Here is a 19,172-nt window from a genome sequence, read left to right as displayed (position 1 = left end):
AAAAGAGTTAGAAATTTCATATTGTCTAAACAGCACTTTTGACTAATTTATTGCCTTACTGCCAGCTTAGCATTCATGGAAATTGTTAACCCAATGTTAGCATAGCAACATCAAAATCTTTTATGCATCCTGAGTTGTCACAATAGCTGACAAGGATAAAAAAGCGGGCAATATTTTAGTTGATCAGACTTCATTTCTGTAATAATTTTTGGAGTCATAAAAAGTTGTAAATAAGTTACCACGAAGTACAGTATGAATACGTTATATGTTATATGTACGTAGACAAAATAAACAAATAGTGAAGTTAGTGGTAAACAAAGAAATGAAATTTGATCAGCAGTCTTTGCATTAGCAATGTTATGTGGAAAAGCGCAGTTTCATTTTTCCACACAAAACCAAATCTGTTTTCTCCCATAGGATGGCAATGTTTTTAATTAAAAAACTGGTATTATTATTTTTTTTTAAAGAGGGAATTCAGCTTTTTTTCCTTTGTTCATCCAAACAAGTACAGTTAGTCCTTCACTTACAACAATTCATTTAGTGCTATTTAGTGCAAAGTTATAATGGCATTGAAAAAAGTGACATGACAATTTTTCATACTTAAGACCACTGTAGCACCCCCCCCCCAAGGGTCACATGATCAAAATTTGGCTGCTTGCCAACTGATTCATATTTTATAACGGTTGCAGTGTCCTGGGGCCATGTGATCCCCTTTTGCGACCTTCTGACAAGCAAAATCAATGGGGAAGCCAGATTCACTTAATAACCATGTTCCTAACTTAACAACTGCCGCGATTCACTTAACAAATGTGGCAAGAAAGGTCGTAAAATGGGGCAAAACTCACGTAACAGCATTTATGATTGTATTTTCCCACCAGTGTCTCCCTTAGCAATGGAAATTTTGGGCTCAATTGCGATCGTAACCGGAGGACTACCTGCACTCAACGGGGAAAGAGCTAGTACAATCTAACCGTGCTTAGGTACTGTATATGAAGGGATCCTAAGTCTTCAAGCTCTCTGCTATCCTATGTAGCACTGCAATTTGGGACAGGCGGAGTTTGGAGATCAGCCACGTTTTTTATTTCTCTCTCCTTCCGTTTTATTCTTTCCAACATAAGGAAAGTTTGGAAAGAAATAACGTAAAATAGGCCAGGAATCTGACTGTCTGTGTGTCAGCAAAATAACTTTCCAGAAACCAAACAGCATGGGACCAAATTTGCTGTGGGAAGAGGAGCTGGCAAAAGAAAATAGAAGTTTGAAAATGGACCAGATCTGGTTGACAGCTGCAGAGAAAAATGTCCAGAAAATAATCCTCCCCATGCCTCAGTGTCCAAAAGGATGTTCCATGCTGTGCTCTCTTTCTAGTCACATGACCCAGAGCACAGGATATGCACCCTGCCCTATGCTTCCCAAGGCACATAAAAACAAACAATGCAACCTAAGAGGAGAGTTGAAGCCCACATCTGCAGAAGACAATTCCCATGCCTCCTTAAAGCTCCACCTGACGAAGACACTGGAAAGACGTCTGAATTTTTTACTTTTTTTTACCTTTTACTTTTGCCTGCATGATGATGTGTTCTTGAAACTCAAGGCCTTGCAATATTTTGGAAATTTGCCATTAATCTAATAAAGATTTTGCCTTTACGAATGTTGATTTTTTCCCCCTCAAGTTCAACATGCTTATTCTTTTTGTGACAGTGTTTCAAGAAAAACCCACATTTCAAACGTCAGCGACAATCGTTGGGTTATTAACCATCAAATATTTTGCTGGATAGGGCAGGTAGGTGGTTTAAATCAGAGGTGGTATTCAGCAGGTTCTGAACAGTTCTGGAGAACCAGTAGCGGAAATTTTGAGCAGGTTGGAGAACCGGCAAATACCGCCTCTGACTGGCCCTGCCCCCATCTATTCTCTGCCTCCCGAGTCCCAGTTGATCAGCTGGGTCTTCTTTGGTTGCCCTGCACAGGAGAATGGAGCTGGAAAGCAGGTTAGTGGGGGTGGGGAGGGAATGGGGATTTTGCAGTAACCTTCCCCTGCCGTGCCCACCAAGCCACAGCCACAGAACAGGTAGTAAAAAAATTTTGAATCCCACTACTGGTTTAAATGTTGAAGACATTTAATGGGCGGTTTCAGAAAATAAACACACAGAGTGAGGCCTGTAATGTCAGCTTCTCCAGAGGTTCCTAGCACAACAGAGTGAAAAAGTGAGAGATGCAGATATAGAGAACAGAGATTAGATTGTACAAGGACATGTGATATTGCCATGCTGTCAGCTTTTCAGGATTAAATCTGTAACTGTCCATCAGCTGTTATCCTGGGGAGAAACTATGCCTTCACGAAACAGACTTGAGAGTTATATATGTTTTATTATTGTTAATAGATTTAAAGAGAAACATACAGAGTTTAGGGCACCTTACAACTATATTTTTAGCTTTACGCAGGATGGTATTAACTTGACATTGTTACAAATCCTGTCAGATTTGTATTGGGATTACTCCTCCAGACTCCTCCCCTCCTTACCCAAAAGAGAATGTATATGCCAAGTAGTAACCTACAGTGAAACAGTTTGATGTAATGGTTAAAGCACTAAGCTAGAAACTGGAAGACTATGAGTTCTTAGGCACAAAGCCAGCTCAGTGAAATAGGGTGTTGGTACTTACCTGACACGCCTGTTCTCTTTGAGCTGTGAAGAGCATCCAGTAGGGGGAGGTGCTTCAGTCTATGCATGTCCAGGCTGGGCTTAATTTGTGGAACGCTGCTCCTCCTCCTCCACGGGACTCTTCCCCAGCATTCCCCAGTTTTGGCAAAGACGAGAGAAATAAACACCCTCGTCCTCAATGCCCTAACAAATTTGTTGGCCGAAACAGGACCCCACCAGACGGAAAAAGGGTGGGGCTGGATGCTCTTCACAGCTCAAAGAGAACGGGCGTGTCAGGTAAGTACCAACACCCTTTCTCTCATGAGTTGTTCAGAGCATCCAGTAGTGGGACATACCAAAGCTTGGCCTGTCCTACGGGAGGGACTCTGTCTGGCCTGGAACCCCTCCTGGTGGACCCGTTGCAGAACTCTTCTGCCAAAGGAGGTCTCAGCGGATGCAAACACATCTATTTTATAATGCCTAATGAATGGCGATGGAGAGGCCCAGGTTGCGGCTCGACAAATTTCAGTTATTGGTGCCAGTGTGGCTCACGCTGCCGATGTTGCGGCGCTCCTTGTTGAATGACCTGTTATGCCCCTGGGCACCTGCAGTGATTGAGTCTGACACGTTTTCGCTATCGCGGCCCGTAGCCAACAGCCTATTGTAGAAGATGAGACCTTGCATCCCTGAGTGTTGGGCTGAAATGACACAAATAAGGCTTCCGTTTTCTGAAAGTTGCTGTGTGGTTAATATATATTCGCAATGCTCGCCTCACATCAAGCCTATGCCATTATAGTTCCAACCCTTGGGATGGTCTGGGACAAAAATTAGGAAGTATCAGTTCTTGTGCCCTATGAAAAACCGAGTTAATTTTGGGAATAAACGTAGGATCAGGACGAAGGACCACCCGGTCAGAATGGAAAACACAAAGATCTTGTCTGATAGACAAAGCTGCAAGTTCCGAAATACGATGAGCAGAAGTGATCGCTACAAGGAAAACTACTTTATACGTCAGAAATTGTAGACTTAATGATTTCAAGGGTTCGAAAGGGCCCTTAGTGAGTGCGACGAGGACCTTGTTAAGGTCCCAGGTGGGATAACGGTGTACCGCTGGAGTGCGTAAATTTGTGGCTCCTTGAAGGAAACTCCGTATGCGTGGATGATGGGAAAGAGATAATAGACCTTCACAAGTAAGAACTGACACCAAGGCCGCCACCTGTCTTTTCAACGTATTAGGTGATAATCCCTTGTCAAGTCCCTCTTGCAAGAACTCTAGGATTTGAGCCACAGATGGAGAGATGGGATCAATTTGAGACTTGGTACACCATTTGCAGAAACTGGACCTTGTGGCATTGTAAATGTGAGTTGTTGAGGGGCGTCTGGCAGCTTGGATGGTGGTGATAACTCTGTTGGAAAACTTTTCGCTCTTCAGACAACTCCGCTCAACCTCCAGATGGTCAGGTGCAACCATTGAGGGTCCGGATGTTGAAGGGGTCCCTGGGTTAGCAAGACCCTGTCTGGCGGAATTCTCCATGGTGTTGATATGGATAGACTGTGGAGATCTGCAAACCACAGCCGTCTGGGCCAGTAAGGAGCTACTAGAAGCAGCTCCGCCCTCTTGTCTAGCAGTTTCTGGATGACCTTGGGAAGCAGTGGAAGTGGCGGGAATGCATACAGAAGTCCCAGGGGCCAATGACAGCAGAGCGAATTGAAGTTCTCCGCTTCTTGTGAGGGGTACCTGGAAAAAAATCTCGGGAGCTGAGCGTTGAGGGGGGAAGCGAACAGGTCCACCACCGGCTGTCCAAATGTCCTGACCGCCTCTTGAAACAGGGTCGGATGGAGGTGCCACTCCGATTGATCGATCGTAGCCCTTCTTAGCCAGTCTGCCTGTGTATTCGACAGGCCCAAAATGTGCTCTGCTCTGATGAAAAGTAGGTTGTTCTCCGCCCAACGACACAAGCGCTCCACTTTCTGCATGAGATGTTTCGACTGTGTGCCCCCCTGTTTGTTTATGTGAGCTTTGGCTGTTATGTTGTCGGTCAATATTAGTATGTGCTGGTTGTGTACCTGTGGAAGGAAGCTGCGGAGAGCCAGGTGTACTGCTCGAAGCTCTAGCCAGTTTATGCTGCACGACTGTTCTATGGAGGACCAGCAGCCTTGGGTTGTGAACAATTGAACGTGCGCTCCCCATCCAAACAGGCTGGCATTGGTGGTGATGGTAAGTGTGTGTGGCTCTTTGAAGAGGCAGCCTCTGTTGATGACTGGTCTGGTCCACCAGAGGAGAGATATGAGGACCTTTGATGGTACCTTGACATTGTATTTGGATTTGCTTCAGCCGGAGTGCTGGTACGGGAGCAGGAACCACTGGAGGGATCTAGTGTGGAGCCGGGCTCAAGGGATGATAGATATACATGAGATCATCTTGCCTAACAATTTTGATAGTTCCGCTAGGGACACCCTCTTAAGACCCCTGATCTCCTTAACTAATTGCTGAATGCTATTTAGTCTATCTGGTGACAGGTAAACTTTGCCTTCCACCGTATCTATGACTGCCCCCAGATGGGTTAACCGAGTCGATGGTGTTAAATGACTCTTTTTCCAATTTATTGAGAACCTGTGTTGTTGTAGGGATTGTAATGTGTTCTGAGTATCTCTGACTGCTTGATGATCGGAAGATGACAAAATCAAGATGTCATCAAGATAACACTGGAGTCGTATGGGGATATCACGGAGATGAGCAGCTAGCGCTGCAAGAACATTCGTGAAGGTCCTGGGGGCAGAAGCTAGTCCGAAAGGAAGGGCCACATATTCGAAATGGTGGTTATTTTAACAGAATCTCAGAAATTTATAGTGGGAAGGCCGAATAGCAATATGTAGGTACGCCTCCGTCAGATCTATGGACGTAAGGACGTCACCCTTTCTGATGCAAAGTAAGATAGATTGCAGGGTGTGCATTTTAAACTTGCGATATACTAAGAAACGGTTGAGACATATCAGATCCAATATTGCTCTCCACCCCCCGAACTTTTGGGAACAACAAAAAGATGTGAATAGAAACCTCGCCCTCGTTGATTGGTAGCTACTGCTTGGATGGCTCGTATGTCCAGTAGATCAGGGATCCCCAACCTTTTCGACGCCGCGGCCCGGTTCCGGCGTCAGCTGGCGCCGCGCCGGTTCCGGCGTCAGCTGGGCGCCGCCATCTTTTTGATGAAAAATCACTTCCGGTGACATCACGGAAGTGATTTTCGTCAAAAATGGCGGCGCAGCGCTTCTGGTGAGCTTTTTCGGGTAGAAATGGCTTTCTACCCGGAAAAGCTCACTGGCGCTGGCGCCGCCATCTTTTTGACGAAAAATTGCTTTTACAAAAAGATGGCGGCGCCAGCAACCAGCGGCCCGGTAAGGCTTGTTCCAGCGGCCCGGTACCGTCCGCAGACCGGCGGTTGGGGACCCCTGCAGTAGATGATGGATAGCTGTTTCCATAAGATTACGTTTAACTGGATCTCTGGAAACAGGGCATGACATAAAAAAGTCTGGGGGAGTAGATTGAAACTCCAGCGGAAGACCAAATCTGATCATGTCTCTGACCCAGGAATCAGACATTGAGGAGTCCCATTGGTCCGTGAATAATTTAAGGTGTCCGCCAATGGGAGCTGGGTCCGAGGAGTTATCTTGGATGCCAGAAAGACCTATTTCCTGCTCCTCGAAAGGATCTCTTGGATTGACCACCCCGTCTGCTCCTAACCCCGAAGTCGGACCTGTCTGGCTGCTGCCCTGGTCTGAATGATGGGGATCTCTGGTATCTGGGTGAAAAGGGTCCCTGGTAAAAGGGCCGAAAGGATCCCCTCCAAAAGGACTGAAGGTTTCTAGAATCTGACTTCCGAAAAAGGGAAGGAAGAATTTTCTTTTTGTTTCGGGTTTCAATTAGTAGTGGATCAAGGGAAGGGCCAAACAGTCTGTCTCCCACAATAGGAGATGAAGCCATCTTGCATTTGTGCTTAAAGTCGGCTTGCCAATGTTTTAACCATAGTAAGCGTCGCGCTGTGACATGTGAAGTAATGGCCCTGGATGAAAACTTGACTGCATGATAAGTTGCGTCAGCTGAGAATTCGGTGGCTGCTATAAGTTTAGCAATATCTTGGTGCGCTCTAAGGTTGGAATTAGGGACATGTTCCTGTAAGAGGCGGAGCCATCTGAGAGAAGAACGGGTGAAGAAGGAGGCAGCCGTGGCTGCTCTGATGGCCCACGCGTCAGACTGATGGGCTCTGCGTAGGGCTAGCTCGGCTCGTTTTTCCTCCAGAGCTTCACTGGGAATAATCCCACTATAGGTTCATCTACCTCGGGAGTATTCAACAATTTTGAGAAATCAGGGGCCAAATTGAAATATTTCCTGTCATATCCAGTGGGGGCTGGGTACACCGCTGCAGAGGCCCACTGTTTCTGGACCAGGTCCAAAAACATGGGAGGAACTGGGATCACCTCTGCCTCAACTACTGGTTGGTTGAAAATTAGATCTTCTGGTCCCTCTTCTGAAGGAGCTGGAGTGGTAGAAGGGGTCGACTTGTTTAGGCGTGCAATGTTTTTTGCCTTAAACAAGAGAGATCTGAAAAGTTGTGGGCGGAATAAGCCTGTAAAAACAGGTTGGTCAGGAACAAGGCCCTCATCCTCAGACATTCCCCTTTCTAAGGGGTCTGCTTCTGACAGGGGCTCACTGTCATTGATCCTGATTCAATCTCTTCCATTTGATCAATTTGATCCACTTCTTCCTCCTCCTCCTCCTCAGTCGGCCCTTGGAGGGGGACTTCCCCTTGTAAATGTACCTGGGTATAGTGTTGCTCCGACTTGGTCAACAACCTCAGTGATTGGAAATCATAATCAGCGATCACAGGATGTTCCCTGGTCAGAACTACATCTTGAAGGCCTGTTGCGATTCCCTGGCGGATTGCCAGCTCCATCCAGGCCTTCATCCTCTCTGGAACTTCCTCTGGAAGAATGTCATCCTGACGAAGACTGGCAGCCATCGGAGTGAATGTAGCTTCGGGAGCCCTTCGCGTGGGCGGTGTCCCAGGTACTTGGGCCTGTTGGCTTTGGGGAGCTAAGCTGCGCCTGGATGAGAGGGAGAGATCTAGGGGAGGAGGAGGGTGGGAAGAGGTAAACAGACCTGGACTGGAGGAGGGAAAGTCCTGTGAGACCTTATGCGCCTCCCGTGTGCACTTATCTATCTGTCTTTCTAAAGCTTTATGGCGCCTAATGGCATCCCTTTCTGAAGTTTTAGAATTCCCTTTAGCCTGCTTAGGTTTGTGCTGAGATGGGTGGAAGGCACTAAGCGTTTGAATCCTCCACCCCAAGTGGCGTTCAGAGGGGGAAGGAAAGCGATACAACTCCGTAGTGAGCAAAGAGCTCACGCCGCTGTTCGGGTAAAAGAAACTCTGCAGCTATCTGTCGGAATGGCAGGGGTAGAAAGAGCAGTTGTGGGGAGGGGGTGCGGAGCAGCGCCAAAGCCTCCCACCGCTTTGGGGCGCGAATTGGCACTTCCCTGTAATGCGAGTGATCTCCGACTGCCCGATAAGGAGCCAACGTCGAGAGATCGCAATGCGATTAGAAGGATAAAGGATTCTAAAGACAAGCTGATTAACTTTCAAACCTGCTAGCAAGGAAAGAATTTTTTCCTGTTTCGGCCAAGGAAGAATCACAAGCACTGCCTATCTCTCACGAGGCTGAGCCAAAACTGGGGAACGCTGGGGAGGAATCCCGTGGAGGAGCGTTCCACAAATTAAGCCCAGCCTAGACATGCAGAGACTGAAGCACCTCCCACTACTGGATGCTCTGAACAGCTCATGGGAGAATGGGCCAGTCACTTTTTCTCAGCCCTAGGAAGAAGGCAACTGAAAAACCTTGCCAAGAAAATTGCAGAGATGTGGAATGAAATACACACACTACCTTTAGCTGGACAAAAAGGATACTGGATAAAATTCAGATAGAGCTTCTATATCAGAGGTGTGAGTAAGAGGGAAGGAATGTGGTGGCTTCCAAGCACCACCTCTTTCATAACCACAAGAACAGGCAGGGACTGATTGTGAAGCTGGTGTACTTTAACTCTTAGGCCTGAAAGTTGTCAACCATAAGTGCAACAGAAAACAAACCTCTTCCGATTCTTCAATCCAAATCAAAACAGCCCAAGGAGAAAGAAAATAGACTTATCGTAAACCTCAAAGCATAACAGAGGAACAAGAGGCACAGAACAAGCCAGGAGAGGAAACACGGTTCCAGAAAACCAGACCACCAAACTCAGAGCTTGAAATGGTTCCTAGAGTTAGTTGTGATTACTGGGCTCTACGATAGGGTTGCCTGAAGGTAGCACAGTTATCATTTCATAATAAAAAAAAGATTAGGTCTGAGTCAAGCAAATGAATATGGTTCGTATCTGCCAACACGTGAATTGTAACGAAGTTTTCTATGGCCAGGAATTCTTACAATCTGTTCTAATGCTTTGCATCTTTTTCTTACAGCTGCCGAGATACAATACAAGCTCAGAAAGGAATATAGGCGAGACATAAATCCAACAAACACATAAAAACATGTATGGGTAATTTCTTAGATACAAGTCACAGCATGGATGTTTTAGATCATTTGGACTGATTTTTTTTTGTCACCAGAAATTAAAATTATCAAAGATATGAAGCAATACATACACTTTGACATACTGAATTTTTAGCTATGCACTGTTTGATTATTTCCATGTCAGATTAATTAAACCATCTCCAGATCAGAAATATTCCACACGTTATAACTTTTTCAATTTCTAATGTTTTCAAGGTATCAGATTCTATTTCGACTGTTCTTATTTCCAAATTTAAACAAGAAAAAGAATAGCAATAAATTTTTTTAGCTAAATCTAAATATACTCAGAGCTATTTATGCAACCTTTCCCACATGCTATATTCCTCATTTATGTAAATCAATATTGCCTATAAAGCCACATGATTGAATTTACAAACTCTTTTCATTCAGCTTCTTGGCTTCATGCATTATTTACCTATAAAGTCAACCATGCTCCTTTTCCAGAAAGCTCTAAGAAATGCTTCTTTTGTTACAGGTTTAAACTGGTTCCATCTTTTGCAGAAGCCTGTTAGCATCTGCACCATTATGTTTGAGAGAATACGTTTCACATGTTTGAGGTACAGTTAAGGCCAGCAAGCCTGCCGTACAATTTAGCAGAACCCACCACTTATTAATTTATTCTCCTATTAATATTTTCTTTTCAATGTTTTTAGAATATCAGAAAGGAACAAACTGAAAATCGGTGTTACTAAAAATCCAAATATTAAGCACTGTTTAACTGTAAATTCCTAACATTTAAGTGCAAAACAAGGCAGAGAGAAAAAAATGAAGGGGAAAATAATATATCACAAAATACTTACATGACATTGTATGATAGATGCTTGGCCAGTATTGACCATTATCTCTCTTCATCCAGACCCGAACCGATCTACAAAGGAAAAGGACATTTTCAGATATTTCCAGAGATGGTATTCAGCAGGTTCTGACCAGTTCTGGAGTGGAAATTTTGAGTAGGTCAGAAAACCGGCAAACACCACCTCTGACTGGCCCTGCCCCCATCTATTCTCCGCCTCCCGAGTCCCAGCTGATTGGCTGGGTCTTCTTTTGTTGCCCTGCACAGGAGAATGGAGCCGGAAAGCAGGTTAGTGGGGTGGGGGAGGGAATGGGATTTTGCAGTAACCTTCCCCCAGGAGTGGGGACCAAGCCACACCCACCAAGCCACGCCCACAGAACCAGTAATAAAAAATTTTGAATCCCACCACTGGATATTTCTCTATAATGGAAAGCATCTCAGAAAGAAAATGGAAAAGTTGTAACTATCAGAAGTTAATTATCAAAGCTTCTGAAGGAATGCAATGAGAATTGGTCCCCTCGTACCTTCTACAGTAGTCCTCGACTTATGACAACGGAGTCTAAAATTTCCGTTGCTAAGTGAAACATTTATTGAGTTTTGCCCCATTTTACGACTTTTCTTGCCGCATTTGTTAAGTGAATCCCTGCAGTTGTTAAATTAATAACATGGATGTTAAGTGAATCTGGTTTCCCCATTGACTTGGCTTGTCAGAAGGTTGTAAAAGGGGATCACGTGACCCCAGGGCACTGCAACCATCATAAATGTGAATCAGTTGTCAAGGATTCAAATATAAATCACACGACCATGGGGATGCTGCTACGATCATAAGTGTGAAAAACAATAAGTCAACTTTTTTCGACGGGGTTGTAATTTCGAACAGACACTAAGCTAACTGTTGTAAGTCAAGGACTACCTGTGCTAAAGCAGAAACTGCAGCCACGACTTAGACCTAGCACTCAGTTGAAATAGAGCATCATAGCGATCCTGTGTTTTTTTCCCCTCATTTTATTTTTTGAACGAATGACATTTTTCCAGAATATTCTTGTTATCATACATTGTTATTTTTAGTCAGCCAATAAAAACAAGCACACCCTAATTTTAATGTTGCATAAATATGGAAGGCCTTTATCCCTATGAACGATAAGAGTGGAAAGAAAATATTTTATTAGAATACAAAGAACAGAGGAAGCATTTAAAAAAATCACTTGGCAAACACAGGGAATACTTCTGCCCTTAATACTACTGATAGGCTGTTTGTGTCAATATTATGCCTGTTCAAAATGATGTGATATAACCTATTTTACAAAAGTTTCATTTGCCCACCACCCCACATATATATATATACAGACCTGACTCTTGCATGACAAAAACTCATAAACAATGTTTTGCAGATCCAAATGACTAGATTTTAAAAAGCAGACTTGGCTTTGAGTTGGTATACCTAATTGTATTATGATTGTAATGTAATTGTAATGTTCATCCCTGCAGCATTTATGATTATATTTTCCCACTAACGATTGCAGCATCTTTTAGGGCTGCGCAAAAGTAATTATGAGGAGAGGCTTTTCAGAGATGGTTGTATGGTGCAATGCATGGGTGGGATTCAAATTTCTTAACAATCGGTTCTGTGGGTGTGGCTTAGTTGGTGGACATGGCTTGGTGGTCATGTTATTGGCTGGATGTGGCCAACTCAATATCACTCACATCGAGGCACGCATCTCCTCACCTGGCCTCTCATGACTGTGGGGATGCTGCAACAGTCTTAAGTATGAAAAATGATCATAAGTCACTTTTTTCAGTGCCATTGTAACTTTGAATGGTCACTCCACACAAGCAAAGTACCAGCAAAGGAGGGAAAAAACCTCCAGAGACAGGAAGTCCAGTCCTGCCAAGAATGTAATAAGGGTTAATGGAGAGGCAGTTTCTGTAAGCAACACCAGAATGTGTCCTTCCTACCTTCCTTACAGGATTAGGCCAGTAATTTCTTCTAACAACCGGTTCTCCGAACAACCGGTTCTAGCAAATAGGTGCGAACTGGTAGAATCCCACCCCTGGTGCAATGAAGGCACAATAATCCACTACTAGTGAAATGGCCTAAACAAACCATTACAGGAAGAAGTGTTATTAAATTGGGGTCCTAGCAACCCACGGGCTAGTATGTGAATATTCACAATAGGCATAATTATTAAATCAACTTTCTTGACAAAAGGACAGAGGACAGATCTAATATTTCACTAAAATTTAGCAAACGCTAATAATAAAAAACAATACTGTGTAATAAAATTATTCCAAAGCCATTTGAAGGACGCTGGGCTACAAATATCAGGTCATCTCTAGAATAGTCAGCATTAGTAGCCAGAGAGTCGCTTCCAGTGACACGGGCCACCATATAAATTTGATAGATGGGGGGGAAGAGATGCAACATAAAAAGAAGAAAGAATGAATGATGATAAACTATTGTTTATCTACCACTTTCCAAGATCTTTCTTTGCAGGCCTTCTATTCTTATCTTCCTTTGTTTTCCTGCTCCTTTACCTTTTTGTCTTTTGCATTTATCTACCAACTGCAAGCCATTGGGGAAAGATATATCCTAAGAATTATATTTAGTGTTCAGTATTAGTTTCTTTGCCTACGGTTGAATAAAACAAGCAGTGACTGGCTTCAGGGGGAGAAAAACAAATCAGGGGACTACAAACCAGAAAAACCAGTTTGGGGAAAAACGCATATTATGCTCAGGGAGAAACGTTACTTAATGCTTGAGTACACACATCTCCAAAAATACATCCCTGTACAATTGTTCTGAAGAAACAAGCAAGAGCCAAAAAGACGATGTAGAAAGACAACAGCCTGTGCATATTTCTTATCTACAGACTGACTTTTGAATGTTAATCAGCAAATTTTGCAATAATTGCCATCTTTAATTTGTTGAAGTCAGGATTGACTCGTACTTTCACTCATATTCCACTTAGCTCCCAGCTTGACAAAGAAAAGGGAGGGGGATGGAATGGAATGAAAGGGGGGGTGGAATGGCATCCAAGCATCCTTGGTTCCCGTGAGACATTGCTCCCCCCTCAAGGACACCCTGAGCAGATGTCATAGCGTGGTCAGCTGGTTCCCATAACAAAATGAACAGAACAGATTGGTGGATGTAATGGACTGTGGGTGGCCCATGGGGTAAAGGGGAATGAATTATGTGTGCTTTTGCATGGGAAGCCCAGAGCTGCTTTCGCTTCTTCTGTGCCAGTGTGGTTTATTCAGTAAAGTTTTTATACTCTTGGAAAATAATGCACCAGGAGTTTCTTTTTTTTTTCTGGATTTGCTAACTGGAAAGTTGACATTTAGGTTTATTGCAGTTTTCTCCAAATTGATGCCCCTAGATGTGTGGGAAAGTAACTCTCAGGTTTCCAGCCTGCTGAAAGCAATAGGGTCAGCAGCCCCCAACCTTTGCGGCTTGGCGGGCCGGCGGGGGAACCAGGCCGCATGAGTGGCAGGCTAGTGCATGAGTTGTGTGCATAGCCCTATTCTAAATAGGCCATAGCCCGGCACTGGGCCATAGCCCAGGGGTTGGGGAACCCTGCAACAGGTTGTCTTTTGCATTATCACGATATGCCAGAGTCTGTTAATTTTACTTATGTACTTATTACAGTTATTTATATATTACTTTCAGGATTACATATCTTTTAAGCAATATCATCAATAATATTTCAATAAATAGTATTTTAAAAAACAAAACAACTTATAGAATCCTTCAGCCAGGAAAACCAGTAGCCATAAGGAACAAACGATGCTCTAAGACTGTAGATTATGTTAGCCTTATATACCCTTCAGATATTGTATATGTGGACCACAAAACCCAAAATTCTTAGCCAACTTCACTACGAATTCTAGGAACAAAACATAACAGAGAAGTCTGTTTGGAGAAGGCCTTATAATTCATATTAAGGAAAGAGTCAATTACTTATGGATTACACGATAACACTCCAGATGAAATTATAAACCAGAAATTTAATAATTTAAATTTAATAAATTTACAAACCTTTGTAGCACCATCCCTCAGATGTGAGTTAATTAAATGTAACTGAGTACAATACATATAGGAAATTTGATATTAGTTCTCTCCTTTTCAAGTTGGCACATCTTTTCCTTTCCACTCTCATGGCCCAGTTTTCCTATTTCAGTACATGCTACAACTTTTCACTATAAGATTAAGCCTTCACTTCAGGAAAACAGTAAATTTGTCTTCTGTCTGATCTTTTGGTCTCATGTTTGCGTTTCCTCTTGAAAATATCCTGTTGTTGCTTAGTTAATCAACTTGTCTGGTATGTCTTTTTAACCCCATGATGTTTGCATTCTTTCAAAAACTATGTTGAAAGCACTGTAATAAAATACAAAATTTAAAATCTGTAATTAGTACTTAATTTAAATTTAATTAACAGATTAACAATTCAATTTTGTTAAGTTTGTAGTTCACAATATAAGACATAGTGCAAATACCAAAAAATTGGAAAACTGGTCATTGCGAAACTATATCAACTCTTTCAAGCAACAATCTAAGTAAAGAAGGGTAGTGAAACAACTTTCTGGGGTTTTTCACCCAAAAAGAATGGCCAAAAGATTGTTAATAGATGAACTAACCAACAAGCTAATGTGGCATTTTTTTCTAGCAACAATTACTGGTCTACAAAATTATTTCTTAAATGTTTGATATTTTATTGCTCTGAATACTTAGTTATTTATTTGCCAAGGGCTATGTAGGTAGGCACATGCCCTCTTCTACAAGTAAACAATCTGCATCTCACTGCAATTGTGGGTGGGCCCCTTCCCTTTTCACATATTTGCTCATGTGTAGGATGGAAAGAGTACATGGATTCTGACAAGCTGGAAGAAACAGGAACTATTGCCTGACAGATGCCCCTTTTTTCAATGGAAAGATATTGTCACTGTCAGAAAAGGCTTTGGTTATTATTCTTTTATGCTTTGAAAAGACACAATGGCTTTTCTTTTGTACATTTGCTTCAACTAAAAGCACCTCAAGTGATAAAGACGAAGCAGTACAACGTTTTAAAGTCTAAGTTGGTAGGCACTAACACACTTCACACTCATTTCCCGAATGTTTCCAGATCTATATAATAACTATTCAGAGAAGCTAAGAAAGACAGAACACCAATTCCTTAATGAAGCAGCCACAATGAAGCTCACACAGGGCACAATACAACGTTCTTTCTCTGACACTCCCGTGGCCTGATTCCCAGAACTAGTAGACTGAAAAGGATGTGAAGATTGAAAGTAGATGGTAGTAATGTTCCATAGAGGTAGGTCTTTGGAATATTGCACTTTACATATTTCTCCAACAACTATATGATTGGCGATTTCTAGGGAGTCTGAAAGATGAATTTATAGATGAAAAAATTCTGACGTATTGACACTGCCCAAAATCAAGAGGGGACTATAAACACTTCAAAAGTCTAGCAAATCTGGAGATTAGAGAATCTGAGAGGAATTTCCTGGCCTTAGATTTCATAAGATGAAATCATTAGTAAATCCCAAGAAAAGAAGGGGAGATCTTAAGGAACAGCAAATTTTTTTTTTCTTTTTAATCCAGAACTTATACATTGATTGTTTTCTTAGATTTATATCCCATGGGTCTGTCAGGAGTTCAAGGTAAATTGCATAGTACTTCCTCCTTTTTTCATCACCCAGCAACACTGTGAAATAGGTTGGACTGAGAAAGTGGTTGATCCAGTAAGTTTCCATGAAGATGGACTATAATCTACTTCCCTTCTTTTTAAAAAAAACTTTTTAAGTAGACCTTTCATAGAATCATGAACCACTTAACCTCCCCTCTACCACAACCCACAAACTCCTCAATTAAAACTACTTCATATAACTTAGCAACAGAAGAAATCAAAGAGATCAATACAGTATATTATACTTTACTGCAGCCCAATCTAGAATAGCTGCAGAAGCAAATTATCTTCTGTAAGATCACTCCTAATGAATCCCTGAGAAACACAAATCAAGTGGCTTATTTTAACTTTATTTACAATCGGCAGCATTTCAACCATGCCATTTAGAACCTCCCATCATTGACTATTTTATAACGAGTATCCAAGCAGCAGTGAGACTTAGCAAGCCCAAACTTGCATAATTCCAGACAAGGAAAGAATGAACAATGAGAGATATAAACAAGGGACAGGTGATAGCATAGAAACGTAGCATTCAAATTTAGCAAGCTAAAAACAAGAAGAGGTGCCAATAAGCATGCAGACTGTGGGTTTATTTCCAAAGTTCCCTACAAAAATACATTTTCTTTTACCACAAAAGCTATCTGGCCCTTCCCTGCTAGTTGGCAGTCTGAGTGGGAAGCTGTGCAGAAGAGAGATGGAGGCCATTCCATCACCCTGTGGCCCTAAAAATCTATCCTGCTTACTTCATTTTTACCCATCAATATGTCTCCTATAGATTATGCCTGAAGAAATACAGCCCCCAAGAAAAGGAGGTGGCTCTTTTTATGGCTGAAAGCTACAAAGCCTGTATAGGCAGTCCTCACTCAATGACCCCAGCTAGGACCACAATTTCTGTCGCTAAGCGAAGCAGCTGTTTGGAAAAGCATCAAGCTTAGCAGCAGAGTTTTGGGATACCTGGTTGCGATTGTAAGTTGAAGACTGTGACTGGGTCCTCGTGTTTCTCCTGCTCTGTTCCTCTACCTTGGCTGGGCCCAGCAAGTTTCCTTCCGCAGTCCAGGCTGCCCTGCCGACTTGCCTTCACTTCAACCCACCCATTTCCCCACCATCTCTGTCCTCTTGGCCATCCTGCCCTTCGCCTCCAACATCTAGCCCTTGCTGCCCTCAATTGACCTTTGCCATTCTCTTCAACCGCTGCTGGTCAGGAATCCAGGCATGGGCAAGGGGGCAGCCCTGGGATATGCGAGGTGAGCATGGCAAGGAGGTTGTTGGGCCCAGCTGAGGAGAAGACAGCAGGATGGAGCGAGCATCATATAGCGTAAAGGAACCATGTGCTCCTTGCCTAATGACCACTTTGTTCAGGGATGGAAATTCATCCCAATTAGCATAATTAAGCACTGCTGGCCACCACTTTCATCCAAGGGAGATGCCACCTGCCCCACTACCCTGCCTCCAACATGGACTCCATCCCACTGCCTCCTCCCTGGTTGGGCTAAGCAAACTCCATTCGGCAGACAAGGCTACACTGCTCTGCTATGTGGGCTCTGCCCTCATCTGATCCTGGGCCAGCATCAGGGTGAAGGCCAGATAGGGATGGCGGGGGGGCTGAAGGAAGCAGTGGCAGAGTGCGAGGCAGCCAAAAAAGCAGAGATAGCAGTGGGAGGGGAGAGAGAGAGACAGATAGGTGGCAGGAATTGAAGCTCATACTGTGACTGTAAATATGGGCAGCTTGCGAAGCACCGAAATTTTGATCATGTGCCTGTGGGGACACTGCAGTAGTTATAACTTTGAGGACCCAGCATAACTACCATTTGTCCATTTGTCTGTCATACCTTCAGAGAAGCATTGCACAAATGATCCGCAAGGTACAGGTAAGGACTACCTACAAATATTATTGGATCTTTGTTTTGAGGCAAAACGTATTGCTACCTTCAATGAAGAAAGTAATCCTGTAGTGGTTAGAGCTAATCCATGCCAACTAATTTTCTTGATAATATTTTGCATCAGCAAAGTATCAGCTTTTGATTTAAGCTTCAGCTAATTAGCTTTAGGAATTACATTCCTTAAATTGTGGATTCCACAACAATATTTTGAAAATTCACACGACAGAGAATGCAGGTATGGATTTTCTCTTATTTATGGCCTTCTTCTCTCAATCAGATCAATAAAGAGGCTGTAAAAGCAGAAATAAGTCTCATGAACACAATTCTTTCCTGGGGAATAATAGACAACCTGGTTAGACAGACTGATTACAAAAAAGAAATGTAAGGTGCTTAATCGATTTTCACGGCTGCTCAATGCCACCTTCCAACAGAGTGCTGAACCTTTTGTCCATATCCAGAATTCAACACAAACCAAGTTACCTTAGCATTAAACTGGGCCGGTCTGTGAAAATGAACCTTCTTGATATAAAAAGAAACATATTTCATATTTCTGTTTGCTGATAATCCACACCGAGGGGAGAAAATGCTTTACACCACCTCTGAATACTTAAGGAAAATAACTGACATTCAGCAAACAAAGGAAATGTGGCCATCCATGACAGAAGCATTTCTCAAACTAATGCAGTGAACATTTGTACTTTTCTAATTTTACAATGCAGTTTTGTAAATAACGAAAACTGAACAAAAATAAAGCCCTTCTATTAGGAAAAAGGAAAGTTGGCAGAAAATGCAAATGTCAGAAGAAACACAAACACCAAACGTAGGCACCAACAGGCGCAACATTTCAGGAAGAGGAAGGAAGAAGTCAGTTAGGAGAAACAACAAACGGAGATATCAAATTTGACCAATTTGACCCTGCTAGATAACAACCTTTGTCTTTTTTTTTTACATTATCAGCAGATTCTGCAGCTTTACGCTTTATACATCGCTATCCAATATAGCCAGGTTTCAATCTTCAGAATGGAATTTGTAAGGTCAAAGAAGCAACATTAAATCCTGTAACTGTCATTTCTTTCTTGCTGCCCAGGATATAATAAAAACCTTTTCCCCTAACCCCTGGCCACTAATGAGGGAGATCTCCCTCTTACATTGAGTGAGAAAAATCAGCTTCACTTCATGTAGACAGTTGGAAGTAAAAAAAATAATTTGTACAATATGCTATTTCCAAACTTGGCAAAGAGACCAAACCTTCCCAAAGGCCAAGGTCAGTCATGAGCCTTTGTATGCTGCACCGGGAAAACAATGCTTCATACGGTCACAATGCCCTCATTCTAAGGAGGAGAAAATGGTTACAGCAACTTCATGCCTCTAACGGCTACAGGCATTATGCATGATTTAGAGCAGGGACGGCAAATCTCTGACATAAAGTATCAAAGGTGACACACCACAATGATTTAGGGGACACACTTGCACTCGCCAACATCCAACGCCAACTATTCTCGAAAGCATGACCTGTTCTCAACACAATTTGTGGAACGGCGAGAGGCAGTCTTTTTGA

General features: G+C 42.8%; 1 protein-coding gene across 2 annotated transcripts in view; it reads right to left on the bottom strand.

Annotated features, from left to right (window-relative positions):
• Positions 1 to 19,172, bottom strand: part of WDFY2 (WD repeat and FYVE domain containing 2) — a 55,209-nt gene that overhangs the window by 22,408 nt on the left and 13,629 nt on the right. The window contains exon 2 of one of the 2 annotated variants that reach the window (XM_026668614.2): positions 10,055 to 10,122. The exons of the other annotated variant lie outside the window; for it this stretch is intronic. Within the exon in view, the coding sequence (XP_026524399.1) occupies positions 10,055 to 10,122 (68 nt within the window). The remainder of the gene's footprint in view (positions 1 to 10,054; positions 10,123 to 19,172) is intronic. 2 annotated transcript variants of the gene reach the window in all.

The sequence above is a fragment of the Notechis scutatus genome, chromosome 1 (assembly GCF_049901735.1).
Source record: "Notechis scutatus isolate UNSWTSFEM ecotype Mainland chromosome 1, rNotScu1.2, whole genome shotgun sequence".
NCBI lineage: Eukaryota > Metazoa > Chordata > Lepidosauria > Squamata > Elapidae > Notechis > Notechis scutatus.
This window is presented reverse-complemented; position numbering and strand designations above follow the sequence as displayed.